General features: G+C 40.0%; 3 protein-coding genes across 3 annotated transcripts; 1 reads left to right on the top strand and 2 right to left on the bottom strand.

Annotated features, from left to right (window-relative positions):
• Nucleotides 1-5,655: 5,655 nt before the first annotated feature.
• On the bottom strand, nt 5,656-6,450 carry LOC122650408. Its single transcript, XM_043843824.1, has 2 exons — nt 6,271-6,450; nt 5,656-6,174 (listed from the first exon to the last, which is right to left on the bottom strand). Exons 1-2 carry the CDS (start codon nt 6,448-6,450, stop codon nt 5,656-5,658), a joined length of 699 nt encoding a protein of 232 aa, XP_043699759.1.
• Nucleotides 6,451-8,287: 1,837 nt separating this feature from the next.
• Nucleotides 8,288-17,007, top strand: LOC122651501 (general transcription factor IIE subunit 2-like). The gene is made up of 4 exons (XM_043844908.1): nt 8,288-8,574; nt 9,494-9,625; nt 9,799-9,915; nt 16,654-17,007. The coding sequence occupies exons 1-4, from the start codon at nt 8,314-8,316 to the stop codon at nt 16,999-17,001; spliced, it is 858 nt and encodes a 285-aa protein (XP_043700843.1). The 5' UTR covers nt 8,288-8,313; the 3' UTR covers nt 17,002-17,007.
• A 1,892-nt stretch (nt 17,008-18,899) lies between these two features.
• On the bottom strand, nt 18,900-25,529 carry LOC122652091 (organelle RRM domain-containing protein 2, mitochondrial-like). The gene is made up of 4 exons (XM_043845761.1): nt 25,352-25,529; nt 20,031-20,099; nt 19,673-19,952; nt 18,900-19,058 (listed from the first exon to the last, which is right to left on the bottom strand). The coding sequence occupies exons 1-3, from the start codon at nt 25,476-25,478 to the stop codon at nt 19,717-19,719; spliced, it is 432 nt and encodes a 143-aa protein (XP_043701696.1). The 5' UTR covers nt 25,479-25,529; the 3' UTR covers nt 18,900-19,058; nt 19,673-19,716.
• Between the last annotated feature and the right edge of the window lie 332 nt (nt 25,530-25,861).

Consider the following 25,861-nt stretch of genomic DNA (forward strand, 5'->3'; position numbering starts at 1 on the left):
CATGATCACTTAAATTGAACCAATTGGATGCAACCAATTTGAACCGGTTCAATTAAAAAACATAAAAATAAACTAAGTATTGGGCTAATCCCGTATGCAACCTACATACCTATATTTTAGGCCCATAAAAGTGGCCTATTACATTGGAAACCCATGGGATCAAAGGCCCAACATGTATGTAACCCAACCCTAGACTTATTCCTAATAAAAGAAGCCCAAATTGGCGATAAATCTGCATCACCTTGTCTTCCTCTATCTTTCCAATCAACAGAACCTGTTGTTGTTGCTTCTTCTTCGCATCATCGGCCATCCCTGATGCCGTTGCCTGGGAGGGCAGAGGGAGAAGGAGTGCTGGAGGGGAGAGGGATGCCATGGTAGCCGGAGACAGAGAAGAAAGGGAGAGGGAGAGTGAGAGGGGGAAGGAGGTGAAATTACAAAATTATCCACACTTCATGTCATGACAAGGGCAACTTTGTCTTTTAAAAAAGTCTAACCTGCTGACATCACTAATTCACAGTTAAAAGGCTAACCCCGTTGGTTTTTGGGCCAGAATTGAAATTTTGGTACTTAGTGGGGTTGCATTAAAATAACGGGATAGCTCAGGGGGCGGCACTGATAATTTCCCAAAAGGAAACACACTTAAACTAGGGCTCAAACTAAAACTAGGATTTCCAATTGGGATTCAAAACTAAATTCCAATTAGAATTACAACTCCAAATAGAACTCAAACAAAAGACTAAATAACATTCAAATAACCCTAAACTGTTCCCACAATTTTGGTGCTGGTGAAGGGGGGATCCCTACACCTATCTACTCCTACTCTAGTGCTGGTGTAGGGAAGAGTCCCTACACCTGTGGCTGGTTCTAGGCAGCCAAACTACATCAGAATCTTCCTTCGATAAACTACTCTCAATTGTTGAGCAATTGGTGGAAGGGCAAAAAGACGAGCCACCGATGATGGAAGATGAAGTGGCTCCGATTATCATTGAAGAACCACTTATGTCAAGGTGGCCAGGCGACCATGGCGTTGGAGAGGGTCTAAAGTCAAGGCGACGCCAACAAGGCTGCGAGGCGACCAAGGAGCCTAGACGCCTTGATAACTATGTATGGAGGAACATACATTGGTTGATCTTTTGATCGAATCGGTCGAACTTGTACTTCCATGTTGCAAATCAACAATGGATTCCTTTTCATTGATTCCTTGCCGTTGGATCATGGTCTAATCGTTGATTTCACTAGATCTAGGAGGGTGGATGTTGATTGTGCGATTAGGATCCTCCCGTTATACAAAACTCAAGGGCGAGTTTTTTTCAATAAGGGAGGAATAATGCAGGATCATCATCTCTATATTCCTTGTGGTTCTGGCTTTGGGTCAATTTTCTGGTTCAAAACCAAGCCTATGGCACAAGGAGGGTTCAAACCCAGAAACCAGTAATTGTGGGGCCCATTGGAAATCTTTACGTAACTTGTGGTTAGATATTTCCCAGTTTTTAGGAACTTAATCTTGAGTCTAATCGTGGGATAGTGTTAGGACTTAAATTTCTTTTTTTGTAATTGCTGTTAAGTGGTTTACTGAGGCTAGGATATGTCCAGTCCTTTTATTTCAGTTTCCTTAATAGATTAGGTTGTTTAGTCAGTTTGGTAGCTTCCCTTTTTAGATAATGCTTGATTCTGTTTGGCCCAAGCTTTTCCTGAACCAAGTATATCTCGGTTTTTTAATTTTTTTTATAAATACATTGTAATTGCTAAAAGTCCCCCACGATTTGATAATGATTGAAAGGATTAGTCAGTTAGGAAGGTGACATTGTTGTCTCACCACTCTCCTCTCTTCCCCCTTTCCCCCTTCTCCCTCACGTGTCATCTCTCTTCTCTCTTTATTTTTCTTTCTCTTCCCACCACAAGCAGATCAATCTTTTCGATTTGCATTATGTAGAAATAAATGAATGGCTTGATTGATCAATGAGATCAGTCAAGCTCTCTATTTATAATAATAATAATAAAAGAGATTACAAAGGGAAACAGTGTTCACGATACTGTTCACGTAGACACTGTTCACGTGAACAGTGTCACAGCCCAAATATAACTCTAATTCTAACTAGTTAAATAGAGCTAGAAAAGAACTAGGAAAGGGAAAATAACTAAAATAGAAATAACACCCCATCGGTCGATCTTATATCATGGATCGACCCATGTCACACGTAATACCCAAATACCTATATTCCAACACTCCCCCTCAAGTTGGTGCGTAGATATCAGTCATGCCCAACTTGCACACTAGAGGTTGAAAAACTTTTCCACTTAAGCCTTTGGTGAACACATCAGCCAACTGTTCCCCAGATTGCACATAAGGAACACAAACCGTCCCATTATCCAGATTCTCCTTGATAAAATGACGATCAATTTCAATATGTTTCATCCTATCATGCTGCACTGGATTATGGGCAATGCTTATTGCTGATTTACTGTCGCAGTAGAGTCGTATAGGCAGAGTAATAGGAATACTCAAATCTTGTAACAACGTCTTGAGCCACAATAGTTCACAAATACCAAGAGCCATAGCTCTAAATTCAGCCTATGCACTAGAAGGGCTACCACTGTTTGCTTCTTGCTGCGCCATGTTACACAATTTCCACCCACAAATGTACAGTAACCTGTGGTGGATTTTCGATCATGGGAACCAGCCCAATCTGAGTCAGTGTAGGCCTCAATCTGTAGATGGTCATGACGAGAGAATAATACTCCTTTACCAGGAGCCGACTTCAAGTATCTCAAAATCCTGAATACTGCTTCCAGATGATTAGACCGAGGATCATGCATAAATTGACTGATAAGACTCACAGCATAGGCAATATCAGGCCTAGTGTGAGATAAATAAATTAGTCGCCCAACTAGCCTCTGATATCTCCCTTTGTCCACTGGTTCACCATCAGTGTCTCGGAAACGAGCATTTGCCTCAATGGGAGTATCCACAGGAGAACAGCCTAACATGCCAGTTTCAGAAAGAAGATCTAGAGTATACTTGCGTTGAGATAAGAACAGCACTTGAGAAGAATGGGCCACTTCAATCCCTAGAAAATAGCGAAGTATGCCTAGATCCTTAATCGCAAATTCCTTGGCCAAATAATTCTTCAACTTGGAAATTTCAGCAGGGTTATTTCCAGTTACAAGTATATCATCGACATATACTAGGAGGAGAGTAATAATGCTACCCGATGTCTTGATAAATAAAGTGTGATTTGCATTGCTTTGTTTATAACCAAATGTCAACATCGCTGTCTGAAAACGACCAAACCATGCACGTGGTGATTGTTTCAGACCATACAATGCACGCTTAAGTTTACAGACCTTGCCATGAGTTGCAGCAGATGAGAACCCAGGAGGGACATCCATATATACCTCTTCCTCTAATTCACCATGGAGGAAGGCATTTTTAACATCAAGCTGCTGTAGACTCCATCCTAAGTTCACAGCACAAGAGAGAATTACCCTGATAGTGTTCATTTTGGCAACAGGTGCAAAAGTCTCCAAATAATCTATCCCATATGTCTGAGTAAATCCTCGAGCAACCAGCCTTGCTTTAAAACGATCAACAGTTCCATCAGCTTTTTGTTTAATTACAAAGACCCACTTGTAGCCAGCAGTCTTCTTTTGTGGTGGAAGTGTGACAAGATCCCATGTACCACTCTTCATTAGAGCTAGCATTTCTTCGATCATGGCCTCCTTCCACCTAGTATCTGCAAATGCCTCCTGCCAAGTTTGTGGTATGGAAACAGAGGATAAAGAGGAAACAAAAGCATGAAATGATGGGGATAAAGATTCATACGAAATAACCCGTGATATTGGATGTTGCGTACAAGACCTTTTTCCCTTTCTAAGAGCAATGGGTAGATCAAGTGATGGATCAGAAGTAATAGAAGAAGTAGCAGCATCTAAAGGATTAGAAATATTACCAGAGGAGGTGTCATTCGATCCTGGGTCAGAGGACAACTCTTGGTCTGGTAATGCTGTAGTGGTGGGCTGTTGTTGCCCTTTTTTCTTTCGATAATACTGCTGTGTGAAATCTTTCACTGACTGTAGCTGCTGCTCCCCTTGAACATCATTAGCTAAAGGTACATGATAGTCATCAATAGGTTCATGTAGAGGAGGAATGGGAATCGGCACTTCTTCTAGAGTAGGAATGGACTCCCCCTGAAGAGGTGCCGAAGATGGAAAGAAAGCCATGGCCTCATGAAAAACGACATCCATGGGAACAAAAACATGACGAGATGTAGGATGATAACATTTATACCCCTTTTGGGTGGGAGAATAACCAATGAAAATACAACGGAGATCGCGGGGATCAAGTTTGCCATGGGCATAGTGGTTTCAAACAAAACAAACACACCCAAAAATTTTGGGAGGAATAATATAAGAAGAAGACCCCTTCAAAAGATCAAAAGGAGATTTATAGTCAAGTACCCGAGAGGGCATCCTATTGATAAGATAAGCAGCTGTTAAAACAGCCTCTCCCCAGAAATGAGAAGGAACATGCATTTCAAACATAATAGAGCGAGCTACATCAAGAAGATGTCTATTTTTGGGTTCAGCCACTCCATTTTGGGGTGGAGTGTCAACGCAACTGGTTTGATGAATAATACCCTGAGTAGCAAGAAATAATTGAAAGGTTCCATCTAAATATTCACGACCATTGTCACTCCTGAGAGTTTGAATGGTAGCTTGAAACTGAGTTTGAACCATGCTATAAAAGACTTTAAAACAGGAAAAAACTTCACTCTTGTGTCGCATTAAGTAAACCCAAATGGTGCGTGTGTGGCAATCAATAAAGGTGACAAACCACTTAAAGCCAGAAATAGAAGAGGTACGTGAGGGACCCCAGACATCAGAATGAATCATAGAAAAAGGCTTAGAACATCTTTTATTTGAACTAGAATAAATAGAACGAGTTTGTTTTGCAAAAACACAAGCCTCACATAATAAAGAGTGAGGGTTACAATGCTGAAATAAAACAGGAAAAATCTTAGCTAAGGTTCCTAAAGGTGGATGGCCCAGTCGACGATGCCATCGGTGCAATTCAGATAAATGATGTTCAGCAGAAGTAGCAGTAAGAGCCTGGCCAGACATAGTAACAACATTAGAGATAAGATCATCGTCAAGCAAGTAGAGACCACCACGCATTTTACCAGTTCCAATCGTTCTCCCTGTCCCCAAGTCCTGAAAGACACAATGTAAAGGATAAAAAATAGCTTTGCAATTGAGATCAGTGTCAAACTACTGATCGAAAGCAAATTAGAAGTTAACTTAGGAACATGTAAAACAGAGGACAAAGATAAAGAAGGAGAACAATGGATGGCTCCCTTCCCGAGACAGAGGAAAGAGAACCATCGGCTATTTTAATTTTATCTTTGCCGAACAGGGAGAATAACGAAAAATAAATTGGATTGACTCAATATAGTGGCTCGAATCGATTATCCAAGGATGAGATAATGCCGAAGCACAATGACCAAGAAAAGAAATTCCTGGTTTGGAGAAAACAAGGTTCGATTCGAAGAGGGAACCACAATCGAGGTAGAGGCGGTGCAGATGAAGAGGCGAAGGTAGTCATCATACGACGAAGGCAGCAAGTTCCTCTGCAGAAGTGTGGTAGTAGGGGTTGTTTCAGAGCTTCGAAAGATGGGCCTGTGTGCCACCACGACCACGGCCACGGCCTCGACCACGACCACCACTACGACCATCAGAAGAGTCAGATGGCCGACCATGTAACTTCCAGCAAAAATCCACAGTATGTCGTTCCTTTCCACAATGAGTACATTTAAGAGGTTCCTTCTTAGACGAGGAACGTGTACTAGTACTAGAAGAGCTACCTCTAGAAGAAATTAAAGCAGATCTCTCTGGCTGTGTAGTTGGTAACATGGTGGACCGACGAGTATCTTCCAATTGTATCATAGAGTAGGCTTGCTCCAAAGTGGGAAAAGGTGAACGACTCAGAACTTGAGACCGAAGCTGATCATATTCCACATTAAGGCCAATCAAGAAAGTGTATACTCTGAATTTATCCTCCCTAAGCTGAAATTTGGTAATATCAGAAGGACAATCAAGCTGAAAGTTATCATAATAGTCAAGCCCTTGCCACAGGCTACGGAGTTCACAGTAGTATTCAGATAAAGTAAGTTCACCCTGTTTGGTTGCATGGATTTTTCGTTGAATATCATAAACTTGTGCATCATTCCCTACCTGGGAATAGGTACCTTTAGCAGCTTTCCAAATTTTTGCCGCTGAATCAAGTAGTGTATAGCCACGGGCAATGGATGGAGTCATTGCACTGAGAAGAAAAGCCATAACAAGAGAGTTGCTAGAACTCCACTTGTCTTGTAATGTACCAGCTTCACTTGGTTTGATAGTGGTACCATATATATATCCCTTATAGCCCCTTGAATCAATGGAAAGAAACATTTGTGTAGACCAAAGTAAATAATTAGTGCCATCGAGCTTTATCGGGCTGATTGGAAAAGAGGGATAATCATGATGGGTCCCTTGTGTAGAAGATTGGCCAGTGTTGGTGGTAGCAGTGGATGCAGCTGAATCAGGCATACTGATAGAACTTCAGTAACCGAGAAGTGCAGGAAATTGCAGAATATTCTGCAATAGGTAAATAGGCAGCAGTTCTTCAAAATAGACTCTGCAGGTTGTATAAATAAACAACTACAGTGTTGTCAAACAAAGAGAAGCTGCAGATCTGTATACAGAAAAAAATCTGCAGGTCTTCAAAAAAATACTGCACTCCTGCAAAAAAATCTGCAGATCTTCAACAAAAAAGCTGCTGCAGGTCTTCAAAAAATTGCAGGTCTTCAATAAAAAACTGCTGCAGGTGTTTTAAAACAGCTGCAGGTCTTCAAAAAAAAGAGGAAAGGAGTCTGCAGATCTTTGCACAATATGGATTTGCAGGTCTCGAAAAAAATTCTGCAGGTCTCGAGAAAAAAATCTACAGGTCTCAAGAAAAAAAAATTTCAGGTCTTAAAACATTTGCAGGTCTTCTAAATAAAATTCTGCAGTGCTTTAGTCTTCAAACATGGAGAAAAAATACTGCAGGTCTTCGAGAGAAATAAATCTGCAGGTCTTTGCGAGAAATAAATCTGCAGGTCTTCAAGAGAAATAAATCTGCAGGTCTTTAATCTTTGAGAAAAAAATCTGCAGGTCTTCTAAAATAAAATCTGCAGTTCTTCAATCTTCAAACATGGATCTCACTGTGCATGGAGATCATAAAATAGGATAAAGTAAAGGAGGTAAACTCTAGGGCAAGTACTAGATCATATTTAGATCACCTCAAAGTACTGCCCCCATGAAATAATGGAAACGAGAGAAGGGAAGAGAGGAGGGTCTCGGTTGATTTAGGGTTTTAGGGTAATGGGTTAATTGATCTAGGAGAGATCAATTGTGGAGGGAGACAATGGAGGAGAGCAGAATTAATTTCTCAGATATTGGGTTTAGGCTTTGATACCATGTAGAAATAAGTGAATGGCTTGATTGATCAATGAGATCAGTCAAGCTCTCTATTTATAATAATAATAATAAAAGAGATTACAAAGGGAAACATTGTTCACGACACTGTTCACATGAACAGTGTCACAGCCCAAATATAACTCTAATTCTAACTAGTTAAATAGAGCTAGAATAGAACTAGGAAAGGGAAAATAACTAAAATAGAAATAACACCCCATGGGTCGATCTTATATCATGGATCGACCCATGTCACACGTAATACCCAAATACCCATATTCCAACACATTAATTACACAGTCTGTCGTCTTATCCACCTGCAAGACCAGGTTAATCCACTGTAGATTGTTAGATCTAGCCGTTGGTGGATAAGAGGATCCTTGGGATTGGCTTGGACAGATCAGACTTCAGAGTTCTGTTCCTACTCTCTGGCACCATAATTACTACAACTAACATTGTTATACCTACTGTTGTTAATATATCATGGTTACTAATGTTGTTGTTTTTTTGTTCTGTGTCAGTGGAGGTGTCATTTAATTGCATTTATCAGAAGGAACTATATTTACCGCAAATTATTACCTTGATGTTTCCACCTATATGGCCTTAGGTAGCTCCAATTAGTGTTCTGTCTTATTCTGCAGATTATATTTTTGAATTGTCCTCTGTTTTTCTGGATAGTTAAATGTTTTTTTGAATTGTCCTCTGTTTTTCTGGGTAGTTAAAGGTTTGTCCATGTGGTTGAAATCTCATGTCATTTCTTTCGTTTTTTTTTTTTCCTTCCAATTTTCTCAGTAGGTTAATGCTAAGTGAACAGATACAATGGCATTGCAAGAAAGTCTAGCTAAGTTCAAGCAGCAGCAGGAGAAGTGCCAATCTACCCTCACCAGCATCCCCCGAGCAGGAGCTTCAAAGGCAACTCATAAAGCTACACCTGCAAGCACTTCATCACCAGTTCCTGCCAGAGCTCCTGCCACTCCAGTCAAATTCTCAAATGACACAGAGAGGCTTCAACATATCAACAGCATACGGAAGGCTCCTGTTGGTGCTCAGATTAAGCGTGTTCTAGATGTACTTCTGGAGGTATGGAGGTGATCTTTCTTATGTGCATGGTTCTAAATCAACACTGCCTTCCCTTGCTTGGTGCATTGGTTGAGTTATGATACCTAAATGCCTCTGCTCATGCCTATATTCTCAAGGAAAAGCAATAGAACTTCCCAGACTTGTAATGCCAGATGGGTTATAAGATGGTTTCAGAAGCTGTGCGAAATGTAATTAACATGTTTACTTGCTAAAACTATATTGACACTAACAGAAGCAAGAGTTAGATGTTAGTAGAGTCTAGGAAAAAAATCACTATCTGTTGTGAGGACTCAGAACTTTGCTGAATAAACAGGAAATTGGCTGATGATGTACGGAAAGTCAATATTTGAATGGGGACTGATTAAGGACATTGATATAGTGTACTATTTTGGATAATAGCTACAAGAATATGTAAATACTAGTGAAAGAGCATCCACATTTTATCCCAGTCCAGTTTATCTGTATTCTTCAAGCTATTGATCTATGGAGATGGTATGATCGAAAAAAGGATTAGTGCTTAAGTTCAGCATGTTGCTATCTTATGATTCTCATCCAAGGTTCTAAATCTCAGTTTCGAGGCCAGTTTCGGTCAGGCCCGAAACCGAGATGTGCTGGATCTTGTTTCAAGGTTTCGACACTGGGTTCAGACCTTGGGCCTCCCTGGGTTGAAACCTAGGGTCGAAACTTGAGTTTTGATCATGGGTTTCGACCCTGGGTTTCATTTCAGCCAGGCCCGAAACCAAGAGAACTCGGAGAATTCGGTCAGTTTCGACTGAGATTTAGTTCCATGTTCTCACCTGCTCAAAGATGGTAGATAACAAGTTAGTATTCTAAAGAATATATGGTTATCAGTAATGTTGGTTCAAGGACATTTCAGAAAGTTACTAATTCTCCTTTCCTTTTGAGAACATCCTTGCAGACACGGTTAGCGCATACACCTGAGCAGATCAATGAAGCATGTTATGTGGATGTAAATGCCAACAAAGCTGTCTTTGACAGTTTAAGGAATAACCCTAAAGTGCATTATGATGGGAGGTGCTTCTCTTACAAGGTAACCATTTCATGTTACATGTGAAATGATACAACAGTAGTTTTGGACAAATTTAAGATTTAATTAGGCGAATTCTAGTTTTGACTGTATGTGCCTGATGGATATATGGTTGCACTTGCTCTAAGAACCTTCCAAGTAGTAAGGAAGTAATTTTGTCTTTGAAACATCTGCAGTCAAAGCATGATTTGAAGGATAAGAACCAACTGCTTGTATTGATACGTAAGTTTCCCGAGGGAATTGCTATTATTGATCTCAAGGATGCATATCCAACTGTGATGGAGGACTTGCAGGTAAATTTAAATTTGGTGGCATTTCATTTGAATCATTTTTAAAGTTGAGTATATCTGACCTCATCCATACGTCCATATTTACATGAAATGTATATAAAATTGAAGCTGTTTAAATAGAAGTGTTCTCTTTTCACATTTGGCATGTATGTTGGCTAGTAACCATTGGATCAGAGGGCTGTAATCAGGCTCTGTTTGGGCTGGGCCAAGATTGGCTCAAGTCCAGTTCCTGTTACTAAAGAATGGACTGGCTTGCCTGCTTCTTCTTTCTTATCTTATTGCTAATACCACCCACTATCATAACACTATCTAAAATTTCGTTCGGTCTAAATACATATCCCAAATTCCCTTTTTGCTTACCCTACACTCACACCCACACCTAAACCTGAGTATTCAATTCAATTCAATTCAATTCATTAAGTTTTATCCCAACTACTTGGGATTTGCTACCCAAATGTTGCACGTCCACTCTAAGACCATACAATTTGTTACGTACGCAAATCTTGGTGGAGAGAAAATAGATAAGCAAATAAAAAAATAAGAGAAAAGATAGGAGATAATATAGAGATTTGGCTTTACGGACGAAGCCGGGGATCGTGGCACAATTGGGAGGCCGCCAATCCTCTCTCAAGATAAACTCAAGAATTAATTAAGATTTTTCTCCTCACTTTCTACTTCTTCATTCATCAATAAATACATAGATAATATTAACTACCCACTTCCCCACTCTTACAATTCCTCTCAACTCCTACAATATCTCCCTACAGTCATCCCACTTTTAATAACTCAATATAATAAATAACCACAATCCCATACGTACTTATAATTAATAATAATAAATTAATAATAACTAACTACAATCACAAATAATTACATCCAAGCAAGAACCGACACATAACACAATTCAATAGTATTCATATCTATTATGTTTCTCACTACTTTAATCCATAGTTCTAAATCTTGTTTCGGTAGGCTAATTCAGTGGGCAAATAGCCGTATTAGGCTCCGATACTTCAGGGAAACTTTGCTTTAGTCTATATAAACATACGTAAATCTTCGTATTGCAAAACAAGTCCCACAAAATGATGTTGTAGATTTGCACCCTTGGTTGGCATTAAACGTCGAACCCTATTGTATACCTTTTGTAATATTGTTTATTCTACACATTGTTTTAGTACTAGAAGACAGAATAGGCAAGTAATACAAGTAAATTATGCACCATTAATGGCATACCACTACCCAGTGCACGAGGCTCCCGCCACTGCGAGGTCTCGGGAGGGTCATAATGTACGCAACCTTGTTTTTGCAAGGAGGCTGTTTGCGGGCTCGAACCCGTGACCACTTGGTCACAATGGAGCAACCTTACCTGTGACTACTTGATTAATTAAATAGTACAAACTACAAAGTGCAGTTTACATAGACACCAAAGTCCTAGGTCTCCCAAGTCCCAACAATACAATGTGCCTGCTAAGTGCTAATAAGAACTATGACGTGCTAGATCGAGTTCACTCGTGGCTCTCACATGTAGCCTGCACATGGGAGGATGGATATGCACTGTTGTCCATATCCAGTGTAGCATGATCAAACTGGGTCTCCACAGTGAATCGAATCGGCTCCGGCTCATGCACCTCCTTTGCCTGGTCATACTCCTCTTGAAGTCCTGCATATCTATCATTACCCCCATAACCATCATCATCATCGTCGCCGCCACCATCATCATCGTCGTTGCTATCAGCTCCATGAGTAGATGGTGATGGTATGCGAGTTTGACCACCTGAAGAAGTGGACCAGTCAGGGCCCTCGTCATCATCCCTGCCAGGTGCGGGCTCGAACAGTCAGGGTGTCTGTGAGTGTATCCAACCCTCTGAAGCCATGTACTCATCCGCATTAGAACCTATCTCACTGGCTATATGGGGGCTAGGTCTATCCCCAGCTTAATCCATCACTTGCTCACCTCTCTCCTCACCCACTCCACCAAGGGAAAATGTTGTTGTGCACATACACCAAGTCACCTCTCTCCTCCTCATCTGACTCCAATTGGAAAATGTTGGCAAGCTCGATATGGTTCCTATTTGTTCTCCATACCCAGGCCTATGTGTTCCATCTTCAGCCTCATATTGTAGTGCACATATACCAAGTCAGCTAGACGTTGGGAACGCATCAGTTCCACCTTTTTGATTGGATGAGAGAAAATGTACACCAATTTTGCCCATAGGTGGAGGCGAAATATGTTTGGGAGAGCACCTTGTTTGCTATCTTCCTCAATTCTTGTGCCACACCCCTATACAACACCCACCATTTAGCTGCATTACAACAATAAGACATGTTATTTGCATTTTACAAGTTATACATGTTTAAACACATTCATAAGATGTTGAATTGCGTACCACCGTCGGCATTTTCCTAGCACGCCATTGCGGCGGGGCTCCAAAACTCCCTCAGGCATCCCTGAAACTTTTAATCTATACCATTTGGAAAATTGTTAACATTAGCAATCAATACCAGTCGGAGTAAATACTTATGAACTACAAAACTCACCTCATTGTTGCAAATAGATTGTATTGTATCACGTAGCTCAAACTTGGCAACCACTTGCTTTAGTGCTTTTAGAAGTTCCGGATTCAACCCCAAGTCTACGGTTATGTTGATACTTGGGGTTCAGATGGTATGCTGAAAATTGACATATAGATATTGTCAATGTATAGTTATACATTCTATAAATTATAAAATGCAATGTGAATTAGGTACAATAAAGAAGATATTCACCAGCCTTATGCAATGGATGCATAAGTTGAAGCTCCCAGCTATCCTTGATTATCTTGAGGAAGGTCTTGTTGCCATGTGGCATCGCATCATAGACATGGTCCTTCATCATGTCCACAACAACTTACATGTGTGATATGGTAAGCTTGAAAGTAGAATCCACCATCCTTGGGGTCTTGACTACTGGCTCCAAACTTTAACCACCTTACTTAGGTGGTGCCAAAACTCTTTAGATGAAATGGTTGCTTGTGTTGTTATACCATTAGGGGAACTCGATTCTCTCTACCCAAACCACTCCTTAGATGCAAACATAGATCTAAGTCAAGCCTTTTTTGCCTCAAAGCTCTTTGGTGTAATGTAGTTTATGACGAATCTAGTAACGCTAGGCATGAACAAGTCCCCCTCACACTTCTCACTCAGAAGGTTCAGTGCAAACCCATGGTTGTAGACAAAGATGCTCACCTGCTTCGCTCTCTCAACCATACTCTGCCCCAATTTTATGTTACTCATGTCCTTCGGCATGAGGTCAATGGAATGGGCTGCCCAAGTAGTCTAGAAGAGCCGGTACGATGGTTGTCAAGCCGCCGCTTAGGCGTCCAGGCGGATTTCTAGTTACCTAGGTGGCTGCCGCCTTATTGTAGGACGCCTTGCATTGGTTTAATTGATATTGAATCAGGTTCTGGCACTTATTTATGCCAAAGATCACAAGTAAATGTTTTTGTATATGTTCTAAAAACATTTACTTAAGATATTATTCATAAATAAGCAAATACCCCCCTATTTGAATCTAATAAAAATAGTTAAAAAATCAAATTCCAAAAGGATAAAAAGTCAACCCCCCAGTTCAAGAACAAAAACTGGATTTTTTACGGTAGGTGAAATTTTCAACTTTCTAATGTTGGATTTTTTCTCAAATCTAAAAATTTCATAAATCTTAATATGGTAAAACATTGCTAAAAACTAAGAGTGCAGTAAAATATTCATTTGTTTTGATATCTAAAAAACTATTTTCATTCAGAGGGATTTTAACAGCATTTGCGCACACCAAATAAGGTTTGACTGGAACATAACTCCTTTGATATAAATCAGATTTAAGAAATCTGGGATTTGTTGGAAAACTGATTTTGTGCTCTGCCTAATACAAAAAGTCTCATGTAAAAATAAAATCATTTGATTAATCAAATTTCTTAGATAACAAGAACATTTCTCTAAATTGAGAGCAAGTTAATTACTTATTGATAACATAATATTTTCTAAGAACAATATTAACCAAAGGTGAGACTAGGTATACCTGAAAATGACCAATTCCAAGAACATATAAACCAAATGTGTGTTTTGATTGTTTCACACGTATAACTGATATATTAAAAAAATAATATTGAAACGTGATGAGGACCTCGAACGCCTTGGATTGCTTAGCACCTTGATAACTATGGCCGGTACTTACTATTATTCATCAACTTCTGACCAACCTTGAGTTACTTCCGTTGTCTATCACAACTTGGACAACATTCTCCACTCCTACCTCCTGAACCACCTTCAACAACCTATAAATGTATTTTGCATCCTTTTACTCCTTAGATGAATCCACGTACTGGAGGTGGAGTTGCCCTCGTACTTTGTGATCGAAGGGCAATGCAGCTTGCCTCCTCCCTTGTGGTTGTGACTATGTAGATCCACTACTACCTGCCCTAGACGGACCGGCTCCTCCCATAAAGATTGTCTCTATCCTGCTCCTCATGAGAAGTGACTTTGTTCCTCGCCTGTGCTTGCCGAAAATTTCTAGCCTCTACATTTGTGTGCACATCATCAGGCACATACACAGGGTCATCATTGTCATCATCACTATCATAACCCTTCTGAGTCGCACGAACTGCCTCCTCAAATTCTATCATCGCCTTCTCCTTTTTTGCCTTCCTTTGATTCACTCCCCTCATGTGTGCAACTACTGCCTTAGAAATCTCTACAGGAACCATGCGACATGTAGCCACATCTTTGGCATTCCCAGCCAAATGTTTCAATCTTGTGGCCCCATTTACCATGATCTTCTTGCGATAGTAATAGCTCTGTTTTTCTCTTGTCACCATCAATTGGCATTCCATGCTATGTCTCCCCTGTCGTGTTCCCTGCCTCCTTCCTTGTCAGCCATTATTGCACCACCATACTGTTGCATAAAGAAAACAAGTCACAGGCAGCGGAGGAAGATCAGTGCGAGGTAGAGTGGATGAGAGTGAAGCAAGGAAAGGCAGGCAGGCAGCGAGAGGTATTATTATTAACTGAGGCACATCGATTAAGACCACTGAAACAACTATGTTGCTGCTTATTATCTTCCCCCTGACCCATATATTTTTCTCTTAATTAAAAATAAATTTCTTAATTTTTTAAAATAAAATATTGGCCTAATACGACAAAAGCAAATATGGTGCAGCATGATAACCTTATATGCGCTTCAAAACACGCTGAAATTACTGTCATAATTTTTTTTTTATCTATTTTTCAAACTAAAACACAATATTTTCCTTATTTTCCCTTTTTTTGAAATTTTATTTTTAAAATAAAAAATAAATATTTACTGGTAGAAAAAAAATTCCGATTCCTTGGGGCCATAGATTGGTCAACAGTGTCTAACATATATATAATTGAGGCCCATCTTGTTTATATTATACCTAATTTTTTCACATTTGTGTTGTAGGAAAATGTATTTTTTAAAACCAGAAAAATAACAAAATTATATATAATATATTATAAACAGAAAAAAATTCCGACGACGTGAGTGAGGAGGTAGATCGGCCTCCAGTCTGACATAAAAATTTCATCAGCAACGAACAGGTATTTATCATATTTTCCGCAAAAAATCAATTTTGGGAAAAAGTTCTTCACCTAGATCTGTTGAAACAAAATGGTAGGTAAAACAGAAATCTTGCATTGTTTCGGTCAATATTTCGCTGTTTTCGGCGAAATTTCGATATGTTTCATGTCGTTTCGCCACAAAACAGGTTAGTTAAATACTTCATGTCTTGAAGACCAGAACTCGAAAATATCGCCTACTTCACCTGCGGGAAGGAGAAAACACCTATTTTTCTAGGATTTTGGCCATATCACCTCATCAAACTCCTGGAAAACACTGCTGGGTGTTGCTACATCACTTCAAAAACATCGGTTGTTGCATATTGGTGAAGATTTCCTAACCCGGGAACGAAGACCAAAAGTCATTTTCTTAGAATTTCATCTTTAGTTGCCTGTAGTTTCAACCAAGGTTTTAAATCCCAGAATCGTACACAGGATCAGCCTCCATCAATTCCAATTTGAATCAGGATTGGTGTCAGTTGGGAATCAGCCAGAATCGGCTGAAACCTTAGAAACTGGATCAGGAAGAAGCAAACATTTCCACAAATTTTTTACTTTTTGGAGTTTTTTTTTTTATTCAAAAGGCTTGTAGATTTAGCTACAAGAGGTAAGTTTCATTGATTTCCTGCTATTTTGCAAACTAACAGAAGGAATAATTGGTAAAAAATGAAGATCAATGTGCATTCATGGCCGATTCCAAAATGGAATTGGCAACAATCAAAATCGAGGTCACCTGATTTTGTTTTGAATCGGCTGATTCCGATTCAATTTTTCAAACCATGGCTCCAACCTAAGTATGCAAGGCTTATATCCAGTATCCACACAACATCCCTGTATCACTTGGGCTCATATCACTCAGATGATGTTTTGCTCTATCACTGCACTTAGTATCAAATTGATGTACCAAAGGGTCCTAGTTGTGGAAGTCATTCCAGTCAGATGATTCCAACCATGTGATTAGCCATTTGATTTTAGAGTGGTCTCAGTAGTGTGAATTTGAGACGAAGAACATTTTGGTTATGAAGAAGCTCAGCAGCCAAGTACTTAAAACACAAACTTACATATTAACCCTAGTGAAAATCATGTCCTATTTTTCTAATTCCATTTCCACATACATTGTGATATTTGCAGGCTCTGAAGGCTGCAGGCCAGGTTTGGCTGCTGTCGAATTTTGATTCACAGGAGGACATAGCATACCCAAATGACCCCAGGGTACCTATTAAGGTGGATGATGATTTGAAGCAGCTCTTCCGGGGAATCGAGCTGCCACGTGATATGGTTGACATTGAGAAAGATCTTCAGAAGAATGGGATGAAGCCTGCAACAAACACTGCCAAGAGGAGGGCTATGGCCCAGGCGCATGGAGCTGCCTCCAAGCCCAAGCCAAAGAAGAAGCAGCGTGAGATCAGCAAGAGAACTAAGTTGACGAATGCTCACCTTCCAGAGCTATTCCAGAACTTGAACGTCCCTGACACCTGAAAGGGTGGAACATGATAAACGTTCTTCTTCTTGTTATCTGCTTACATTAGGTGCTATTCGCTTGGGCGAGCCTCATTCATTTTTCAGATGCATTGGCTATCATAATGGCTGGGAGTTGTGAAGGATGAAATTGGAATCAACATACGATTGCAACACCAAAGGGATCCTCTACATTGTAACTTATCTATCAAGTATCGGCTATCACATCCTTTTGTACATGTCACTCTTCTTCTTACAAGGCTTCTTAGCTAAGAAACCACCTTAATGGCGACCATGTATTATCTGTTCTAACCTTATCCATATATTTATTTTTGGGTAGTTTATTCCAGCCTTCAGGAATGTTAAAAAATAAAAGAAAAAATCTCAGTTCAGGTTTAGCTGCAAGGCAAAATCATGCCCCACTAGGCCACAACATTAGAAGCATCTTCAGTTCAGATAAAATGTTGGACCCAGGACCCAGTTTGGGTGAGGAGAAAATCTTTTGAATAATGGGTCTTATTGGACTGAGGAAGGGTACTCTCTCAATAGGAGTGAGAGTTAATGCTGACATTCAACATTTCAGAGGTCAAGTATAGGGTCAAATCACCAATGGTGGGTGGATGAAAACTTATTCTTAAGATGTTGGGAAAAGTATTGATAAATCTACATTCATACTTTTTAGGACTCATCGTTATGAACCAAAATATCTGAGATGGTCTCGTCTAATTTCAATTGGCGATGTGTTAATTTTAAAGAAAATTATCAGTGCCACCCCCTGAAATATGCCATTATTTTAATGTAATCATATTATGGTCATGTATTAATTTTTAAGAAAATTATCAGCGCCACCTCTTGAGATAGCCATTATTTGAAGGCAACCACATTAAGTATGCAAATATCAACCTTAATCCAGATTCTGACGGATTAACTCTATAAAATGCAATTGATTATAATACTCTCTACATTCAAACATAAAAACCCAACCCATAAGAATTCATTTTACTAAATTACCCTTTGCACTAAAACATAAAAACCTCCTCTTCTTCTTGCAACACCATACGCCTCCAACCCTGTTGGAACACAACATTATTCTGATGAAACAGTGTATCGGTATGCTGGAACATTAAGGGCACTCTCAGTCTGCACTCTTAAAGACTGATTAATTACCTACGCTTAAGGAAGCCGACAAATCTGGAATTCTGGAAACACTTTGATAGACCACAAAATTGTTTATTTGAAATTTTCATTCCTTCTTCTCCTTCCCAACTTCTCATCTACCTGAGTTTCTTAAATCTTCTTCACCATACTCTGTTTTCGAACTGTAGTAACAGCCTCATGTTTGAGGACGATCTCCCTCACCTATTTTCCTTTCTCCCTAAGGTTTTGGGTGGGAGTTCCTCGTTCCCAGGCAACACTAACTAGGTCCTTAATTGCTGAAACCAAACCTATTGTGAGAACCTAATCAAGTTTCAGATCAGGTTCAAAGTTTACCGTCAAGTTCTGTTTGCAGACAAAATATTATTTTATTACCTGAACTTTTGGACCTGTTGCAGAATGCTTCTTAGAGTTTTGGAAGTGAAAACCAAACTTGTTGGGAGTTGCATGGGTGGGGAGAGGGGGAGGGGGCTGGAGCCGTCGCCGGAACCGGTGAGGGAGGGGAGAGGGATGCTATGGTAGCCGGAGACGGAGAAGAAAGGGGGAGGGAGAGTGAGAGTGGGGGAAGTAGGTAAAATTACAAAAACATCCATACTTCATGTCGTAACAAGGGCAACATTGTTTTTAAGAAAAAATTAACTTGCTGACATCACTACTTAGTAATTAAAATATTAATCCCCTTAGATTCTAGGTTAAAGTTTGATATTTGTATACTTAATGTGGTTGCATTAAAATAACGGCATATATCAGGGGATGACTGATAATTTCCCTTTTATTAATATTAAAATTCACGAAGAAAGATGCAAATACACAGTTCCACATCAAGTGCAGCTATAGCAATTAATGGTAAAGGTAAAAACAAGGATCACAAAAAAGAGATTCTTCCATTGATTTTCATTTCATCCACCATCCAAACAAAGTGTTTCTAACTAGGGGTGTCAATGGGTCGGGTTGGGCCGGGCCTGCCTAAACCCTGACCCGACCCTAGAGGCCTTAACCCACCCCGACTCGACCCGACCCCCGTCAGGGTCAAGAAACTCAACCCGACCGACCCGACGCCAGGGTCGGGTCGGGCCGGTCGGGTTGGTCCCGATTTATGGCACCGTCCACGTGTCTCATTAGAACATGTTTTTGTAACATAGGATCTCAACTTATGGGACAGCTAATAAATATGTTGAAAAAATGGCGTGTGTATAAACTCTCTCTCTACAATTGTAACGATGTCCCCTTAATAGGCCCTGGAAGCTTATAGGGGCTACAACTAAATAACAATCATCGTGACTCTTTTTATGGTCCGATCAAAATAGTAGATGATCTACTCTTTTTATGGGTTCCCACTTCATGATGATGACAAAGCTAGTAGTTATCTATGTACAATTCTCTTCTGTTTTTTTTTTGTCAAGAAAATACTTATATTAAGTATATAATATATATATATATATATATGTAATATTATATACCTATAATTAATACGAGGTCGGGTCGGGCTAGGCCCAGGATCTAAACCCTGACCGCCGGGCTTTATTGACACCCCTATTTCTAACCAAACAATCCAAGAAATAATTCTTCCAACGAATAGAATCACCCGCACCATCCAATTGTTTTGTTTATCCTGAAACCAGTTTCTGAAGGCTCCGATTCTGGCTTACGTGGTGACCTTGGCCCTCTTGGTTTAGCAGGATCAACAAAAATAACCCACCCATCCAAGAATTTGGCATTCATCCCTTCTCGAGCCTTCTCTGCTTCTTCTATAGTTGCATATCTTACAAAGCCAAACCCCTTTGACCTTCCAGAGGCCCTGTCTGTGATGACATTTGCTGCAAAATTATCATGTGTAAAGATCAGGATGGAGGAAAAAACGGTTAGCATCAAATGTGGGTCGGAATTTCTCTTACCTTCAAGAAGCTTACCAAATGGAGAGAATGCCTCTTTCAGCTTTTCATCTGTGGTAAGCCTTGCAAGACCTGATTCGCATCACAGCAAGTAGGTAAGAAAGGCAGAAATATCTAAAATAAGTGAATTTTTGGGATGCATTACTACAATTATCACGTCGCTTTAGTTCACTACCCATTGTATAACAGGAGAAATACATTTTATTCTTCCTAGTACCTTGATAATCATAACAAAACCACCAAAAGAAGCAGAGAACTGAACGTAATGCTTTGGATCCTCCATACCACTTTTTTTGTTCACTATATCCTTCCTTTACAACCCATAAGGGAGGAAACACGTCTCTCGCCCATGTCAGCAGGGACTGATAGAGCTAAGCACAAATTAGGGAAAGAAATCCTCAAATGAAACAGCAGAAGAAGTAAAAACATAGGAGAGGGATTCCTCTTTTTTCAGTAAACAAATTAAAAAAAGGGAGAGAGAAAAAGAGAAACAAGAAGCAGCCGCGAGAAGAGGAAAAAGGGTTTTAAATTGACTACAAAACTGTAACAGCAGTGCCGGTCACTGGCTTTCAGGAACTCCAGACTCACATTATCTATAATTTTTTCCAGTGAGGGGAAAAAATCCTGGGGCTCAGATTGTATTGAAAGATTAAAAGATGAATCCTAATGTAGATCAAAACATGAAGAACAAGAAGCCAAAGCCAGATCCTGTGAATAGTGTCACAGCCCCTTATTTTGCCTTGGTGGAATATTATTAGAGGATCTTGTGGGGCCCAAGGCCAGATCATGTGAAGAATTTTTTAGTAGGGTCAATTTTGTCTATGCATGGAGAATTAGGAGTTTAGTTTAGTTTCTATTTTTAGAATTATTCTCTTAGAAATTTTGTCGTTGTCTATTAAGCAACCTTAGCTTAGTTTAGTTTCTACTTTCAGTTTTAGAAAGTATATTAGATAGTGTCTCATTTATTTCAGTCCTAGTTAATTAGAGTTGTTTCTATTTTTATGTTTTACTTATTATGTCAAGTTTTTATTTTCTCTCTTACTTGAGGTGCAAGTTATGCCCTCTTTATATTGTTAAGGCTGTTTACCACGATTTATTAAATGAATGAAGATTGCTTTGGCAAATTTGTTTCCTTTCTCAAGTGATGAACATGACTTGAACGGTTGAGAAACCTGGCTGAGAGAGCCGAAGCATCTTTATTCCCCTTTTTTTCTGTTTTCTCCCTTCTCCCCCTACCCTGCTCAATTTCCCTGTTGGTGACTATTGCTGCCTGTGACTGTTGCTGCTCTTGGAGACATCATTCGAAGGCTGCTGTGAACATTCCTCTGCCCAGAAGGCTACTCGAGTGTGTTGCTGCTGTTGCTGATGATCAATATTCAAGGCTGAAGACATCTCCCTTCACTGTGATTATTGCTGATGGGGATCCATCGACTGGAGCTGTGCTGCACCTTTGCAACTCTCTTGTCTGCAACCTTCTAATTCCATAACACCTCCAACAGTCCACCAACCTTGCTGGGTTTTGAAACACTGCTTCTTCTTTCCATTCTCTCCACTCGATTGTCATTCCTACTTCATTCCACCCATATTCCTCTTACTTTCTATTTTTATTCTCATCCTCCCATCTCCAATTTTAGCCGTCAGAATTGACCCAAAATTGCAGACCAGGCTTCAATCACCAAGTCTCACTCGATTGCTGCTGGAAGCCTAGAACAGCACCGTTTTGGAAGGTTTCTCCTAACCTTTTATTTTAATGTCTCTTTGATATCTCCACATCAGGCCATCAGAACTGAACCAAATTTGGAGTCAAGCATCCTCTGAATATTCTCTACACTCGATCCAAGTTTGATCACCATCATATGGCTGGTTTGGCTTGAAACCCTAAGTTTCTAATTCTGGTTTGTTACTATTCTGATGTTCTGCTGAAATATGTCATCGATTCTATTGTAGAGTGGTTCTTAGTTGAACCTCTTTCTACATTTGACCCGCAACAGCAGTAATGGCAAGTCTCTGTTTTATTGACTACAAGTTGCATTGTTGATGCAGGTCCATTTTTACAGATGAGATAGAGAACCCAAGGCTGAGGTTCTTTTCAAAGATTATAACCCTCAAAGGAAGTGCTTGTTAATTCCTAAACAAATGCTTCCTCTTCAAAGTTCTCTCTCTTCACATTCCCTTTCAATCCTTACGTTCAAGGTAGCCCTACCCTGCCTTATTTTTTAAAAATTTTTCTGGATTCCTATTTAGGTTTTCTAAAACCAAGGAAGATTAGGTTCAGCAGTTTATGCACTAAAGACAAGCAAGCAGGAGAAGAGAACTTGGAAAAACTCATCCACTGACATTCTCCTCCTTAACAGGTCCATCAGTCCCTGTTGACTCCTCGTGAAGACCTAAGGATATGTTTGCAATCACGCATGTGTAGGAAGAATAGCAAAACAAACAGTGTAGAGGATCCAAAGCATAACTTTACTGACTGCAGATCCTCTCCAGTCATAGGGAGGACTGGGGAGACAGAGTGAGGGCGTGTGGGGGTTTGGGACCTGCTGGAGGGCTCGCATCCTCCCTTCCTGTTTTGTCTCATCAGTCCTCTCCAGCAGGAGCCATGCACAACTTCACAAACTTCTATAGAGTTGCATCTGATTCATGATGTATCAACTATGGATTAGTTGGAACTCTTCTCCCTGTCAATGTAACAGGCGAAGGACCTCATTTACATTCAAAATGTTGCAAACATCAAAGGAAGTGGACCAAACCTAACCAAAATAAAACCCTACTGACAGAAACCAGACAATCACCATAATCTACAATCAGATCCTATCATTTCTCATGTCATGGGATACACACTGAATAAGACATGGAACTAAGTGCACTGCTAGTATGAATCAACATAGCATCAATGGACAGATCATAGTTATCAAGGCGTCGCCATGGCGTCCAGGCTCCTTGGTCGCCTTGGACGCCTTGGGCGCCGAATTTTGACCATCTAAAACGCCATGACCGCCTTCCCGCCTTGATAACTATGGGACAGATCAGTCTCATCACCTTAAAAAGCTAGATCAGCTAAAAGAACGCAGTGAAGAGCTGCATTTGGGGCAATGTTTCATTTGGAAATCAGGAGAATACTCTCTTTCATGGATCTATGTTTACACATTCACAAATCGATTATGTTTCCCATTTGATTCCAAAAGACACCATAAGATACTTAAGCCAAGATTTCAATTTAATAGTTTTTTACTACAAGTACGGAAAGCATCAGTCAGTAAATTTATATTGTAAATAAAGAAGGAAAGAAAAACAAAAAAGAGTCTTTTTTTCATTTAGGGACACCCCTCCACGTAGATATGTTCGCAAAATTAGAATGTCAGAAATAAAATAAGCGATAAGGAAAATGAAAATAGGAAAAGCACCAGACCCAGATGAGATCCCAATTGAGGAGTAGAAGAATGTAGGACTTTGTGGTGTATCCTGGCTAACCAAGTTGTTTAACAAGATTATAACTACTAGGAAAATGCCAGATGATTGGAGGAGAAGCTTTGTGGTCCCAATTTATAAAAACAAAGGAGATATTCAGAACTGTAATAACTATAAAGGTATAAAGTCAATGAGATGAAGTTATGGAAGAGGGTTTTTGAATATCACCTGAGAAAGGAGATTACTATTTCAGAAAACCAATTTGGATTTATGCCAGGAAGATCATCTTTGGAGGCAATTCACTTATTGAGGAGACTCATGGAACGATATAGAAAGGGCAAGAAAGATCTTCATATGGTATATTTAGAGTTGGAAAAAGCCTACAACAGAGTCCCCAGAGAGTTAATCTGGAATATTCTACAGAAGAGAAGGGTGTCTAGTATATACATGGACTTAATTAAAGATATGTATGCTAATGTGGTGACTAGCGTTAGAACGACCAAGGGCCAAGGTAGTGAATTCCCAATCACAATTGGGTTACACTAAGGATCAGCCTTCAGCCCATTACTTATTTGCGCTTATCATGGACGACTTAACCAGAGGCATACAAGATGAGGTACCTTGGTGTATGATCTTTGCAGATGATATTGTTTTGGTAGATGAGACAAAAGCAGGTATTAACGCCAAAGTGGAACTATGGACAACCGCCTTGGAATCCAAAGGTCTGACGATAAGTAGAACTAAGACTGAATATATGGTGTGTAACTTTAGCAGCTCTGGGATGGAAAATGAGGGAGTGAGTATTGATGAGAGGGAGATCCCGCAAAGTGATCACTTTAAATATCTGGGATCAATAGTAAACAAGGAAGGTGACATAGATGATGATGTTACCCAAAGGATTAAATAGGGTGGATGAAGTGGAGAGGTGCGACCGGAGTTTTGTGTGATCGACGTATCCCTTTAAAGCTTAAAGGAAAATTCTATAGGACTATCATTAGACCAGCTATGATGTATGGTGTGGAATGCTGGGCTGTGAAGAAGTGTCATATAAATAAACTTGGTGTTGCAGAGATGAGGATGTTGAGATGGATAGAGCTAGGTTGGGAGTTGCTCCGATACATGATAAACCTAAGAGAGTCGTTTGAGGTGGTTTGGTCATGTTCAACAAAGGCCTTCGGTTGCCCTAGTTCGGAAGAGTGACCTAATCCTAATTGAGGGAACCAAAAGAACCAGGGGAAGGCCTAATATAACCATAGGAGAGGAAAGACATGCTTTGCTTAGGCCTTGTTCCTAGTATGACCTCAACTAGAGCTGATTGGAGATCAAAGATACACGTGGTTGACTCCTTTCAGCTGGACTTTGATAATGTGATGCTGCTCTCTGTTTTACACTTCATTTCGAGACCTAAGCAGAATGTCGGGTTGTTAAGAAGCTGTTCGTAGTTATGGTAGATGCCCTAGAGTTTGTGTCAATGTTTTATGCCCCACCCCCTTTATTTCTTTATTATTTTGCTTCTATCTCTTCTAGGATACATGTAGCCGACCCCATTAAGTTGGGATAAGGCTACGATGTTGTTGTACAAGTACCAGAGTACAACAAGATAAAATGTTAGTATTTCCAAAATGTTATCCCTACTTCAAACATGTTTCATAACAAAGACTCAAGAAGCAACCAAGATTGCTTCCTACTCTTCTGCAACTCCTCTAGCTTTATCAATCCTAGAGATTGGGCCCTAACGAATTCACCATCCATCATAAAATGTAAAATATCATACAAAAGCAACCCAATCAACAAGCGACCAGAGGTAACAAAAAAATCTAAAAAATTTAGATAAAAAATATCAAATGAATTCAGAATAATGGGTGCTAAAGGGATAGTAGTATAGCACTAATGCGATGGTTCAAGTCCAAACGTACCGCTGACGAAGAGCTTTGGAGTGGTCAAGGAAGTGTACAGATGTATTGGAGTAAAACTCCAACGCTGAAGAGACGAAGGCGTCGACTGACAACTGAGAACGCGACGGAAACCAGAAGCAAACGCCATCCCTAGCAAAACTTGTGAGGACTCGAGCGAAACAGAACCTCCACATGCCCAAATTGTGAAATAGATATACTATACCACAAGAAGAAGAAGGATACCAGTTGTTGCAATGATTCGAAAAAGAAACCTCCGAAGTCCGAACACCTCATAAACCCTCTAAGAGCGACAGTCCTAATTTGTTGTATGGAAATCAGGTACTTTGGAAAAACAGAGAGAAGAAAAAGAACTCTGTCCGGGAGTGTGGCCAACCCAACACTCTCACGAGTCCATCTCTCCTTAATGAAAAGACATCTCTTACCCTTGTTTTGAGGAGGGGAGGGATAGACAAGACTCCTGACACACACCCTCCCCCCAAAAAAAATCACAAAAAGGGTACTTTCTACGAT

The sequence above is a fragment of the Telopea speciosissima genome, chromosome 2 (assembly GCF_018873765.1).
Source record: "Telopea speciosissima isolate NSW1024214 ecotype Mountain lineage chromosome 2, Tspe_v1, whole genome shotgun sequence".
NCBI classification, from domain to species: Eukaryota; Viridiplantae; Streptophyta; class Magnoliopsida; order Proteales; family Proteaceae; genus Telopea; species Telopea speciosissima.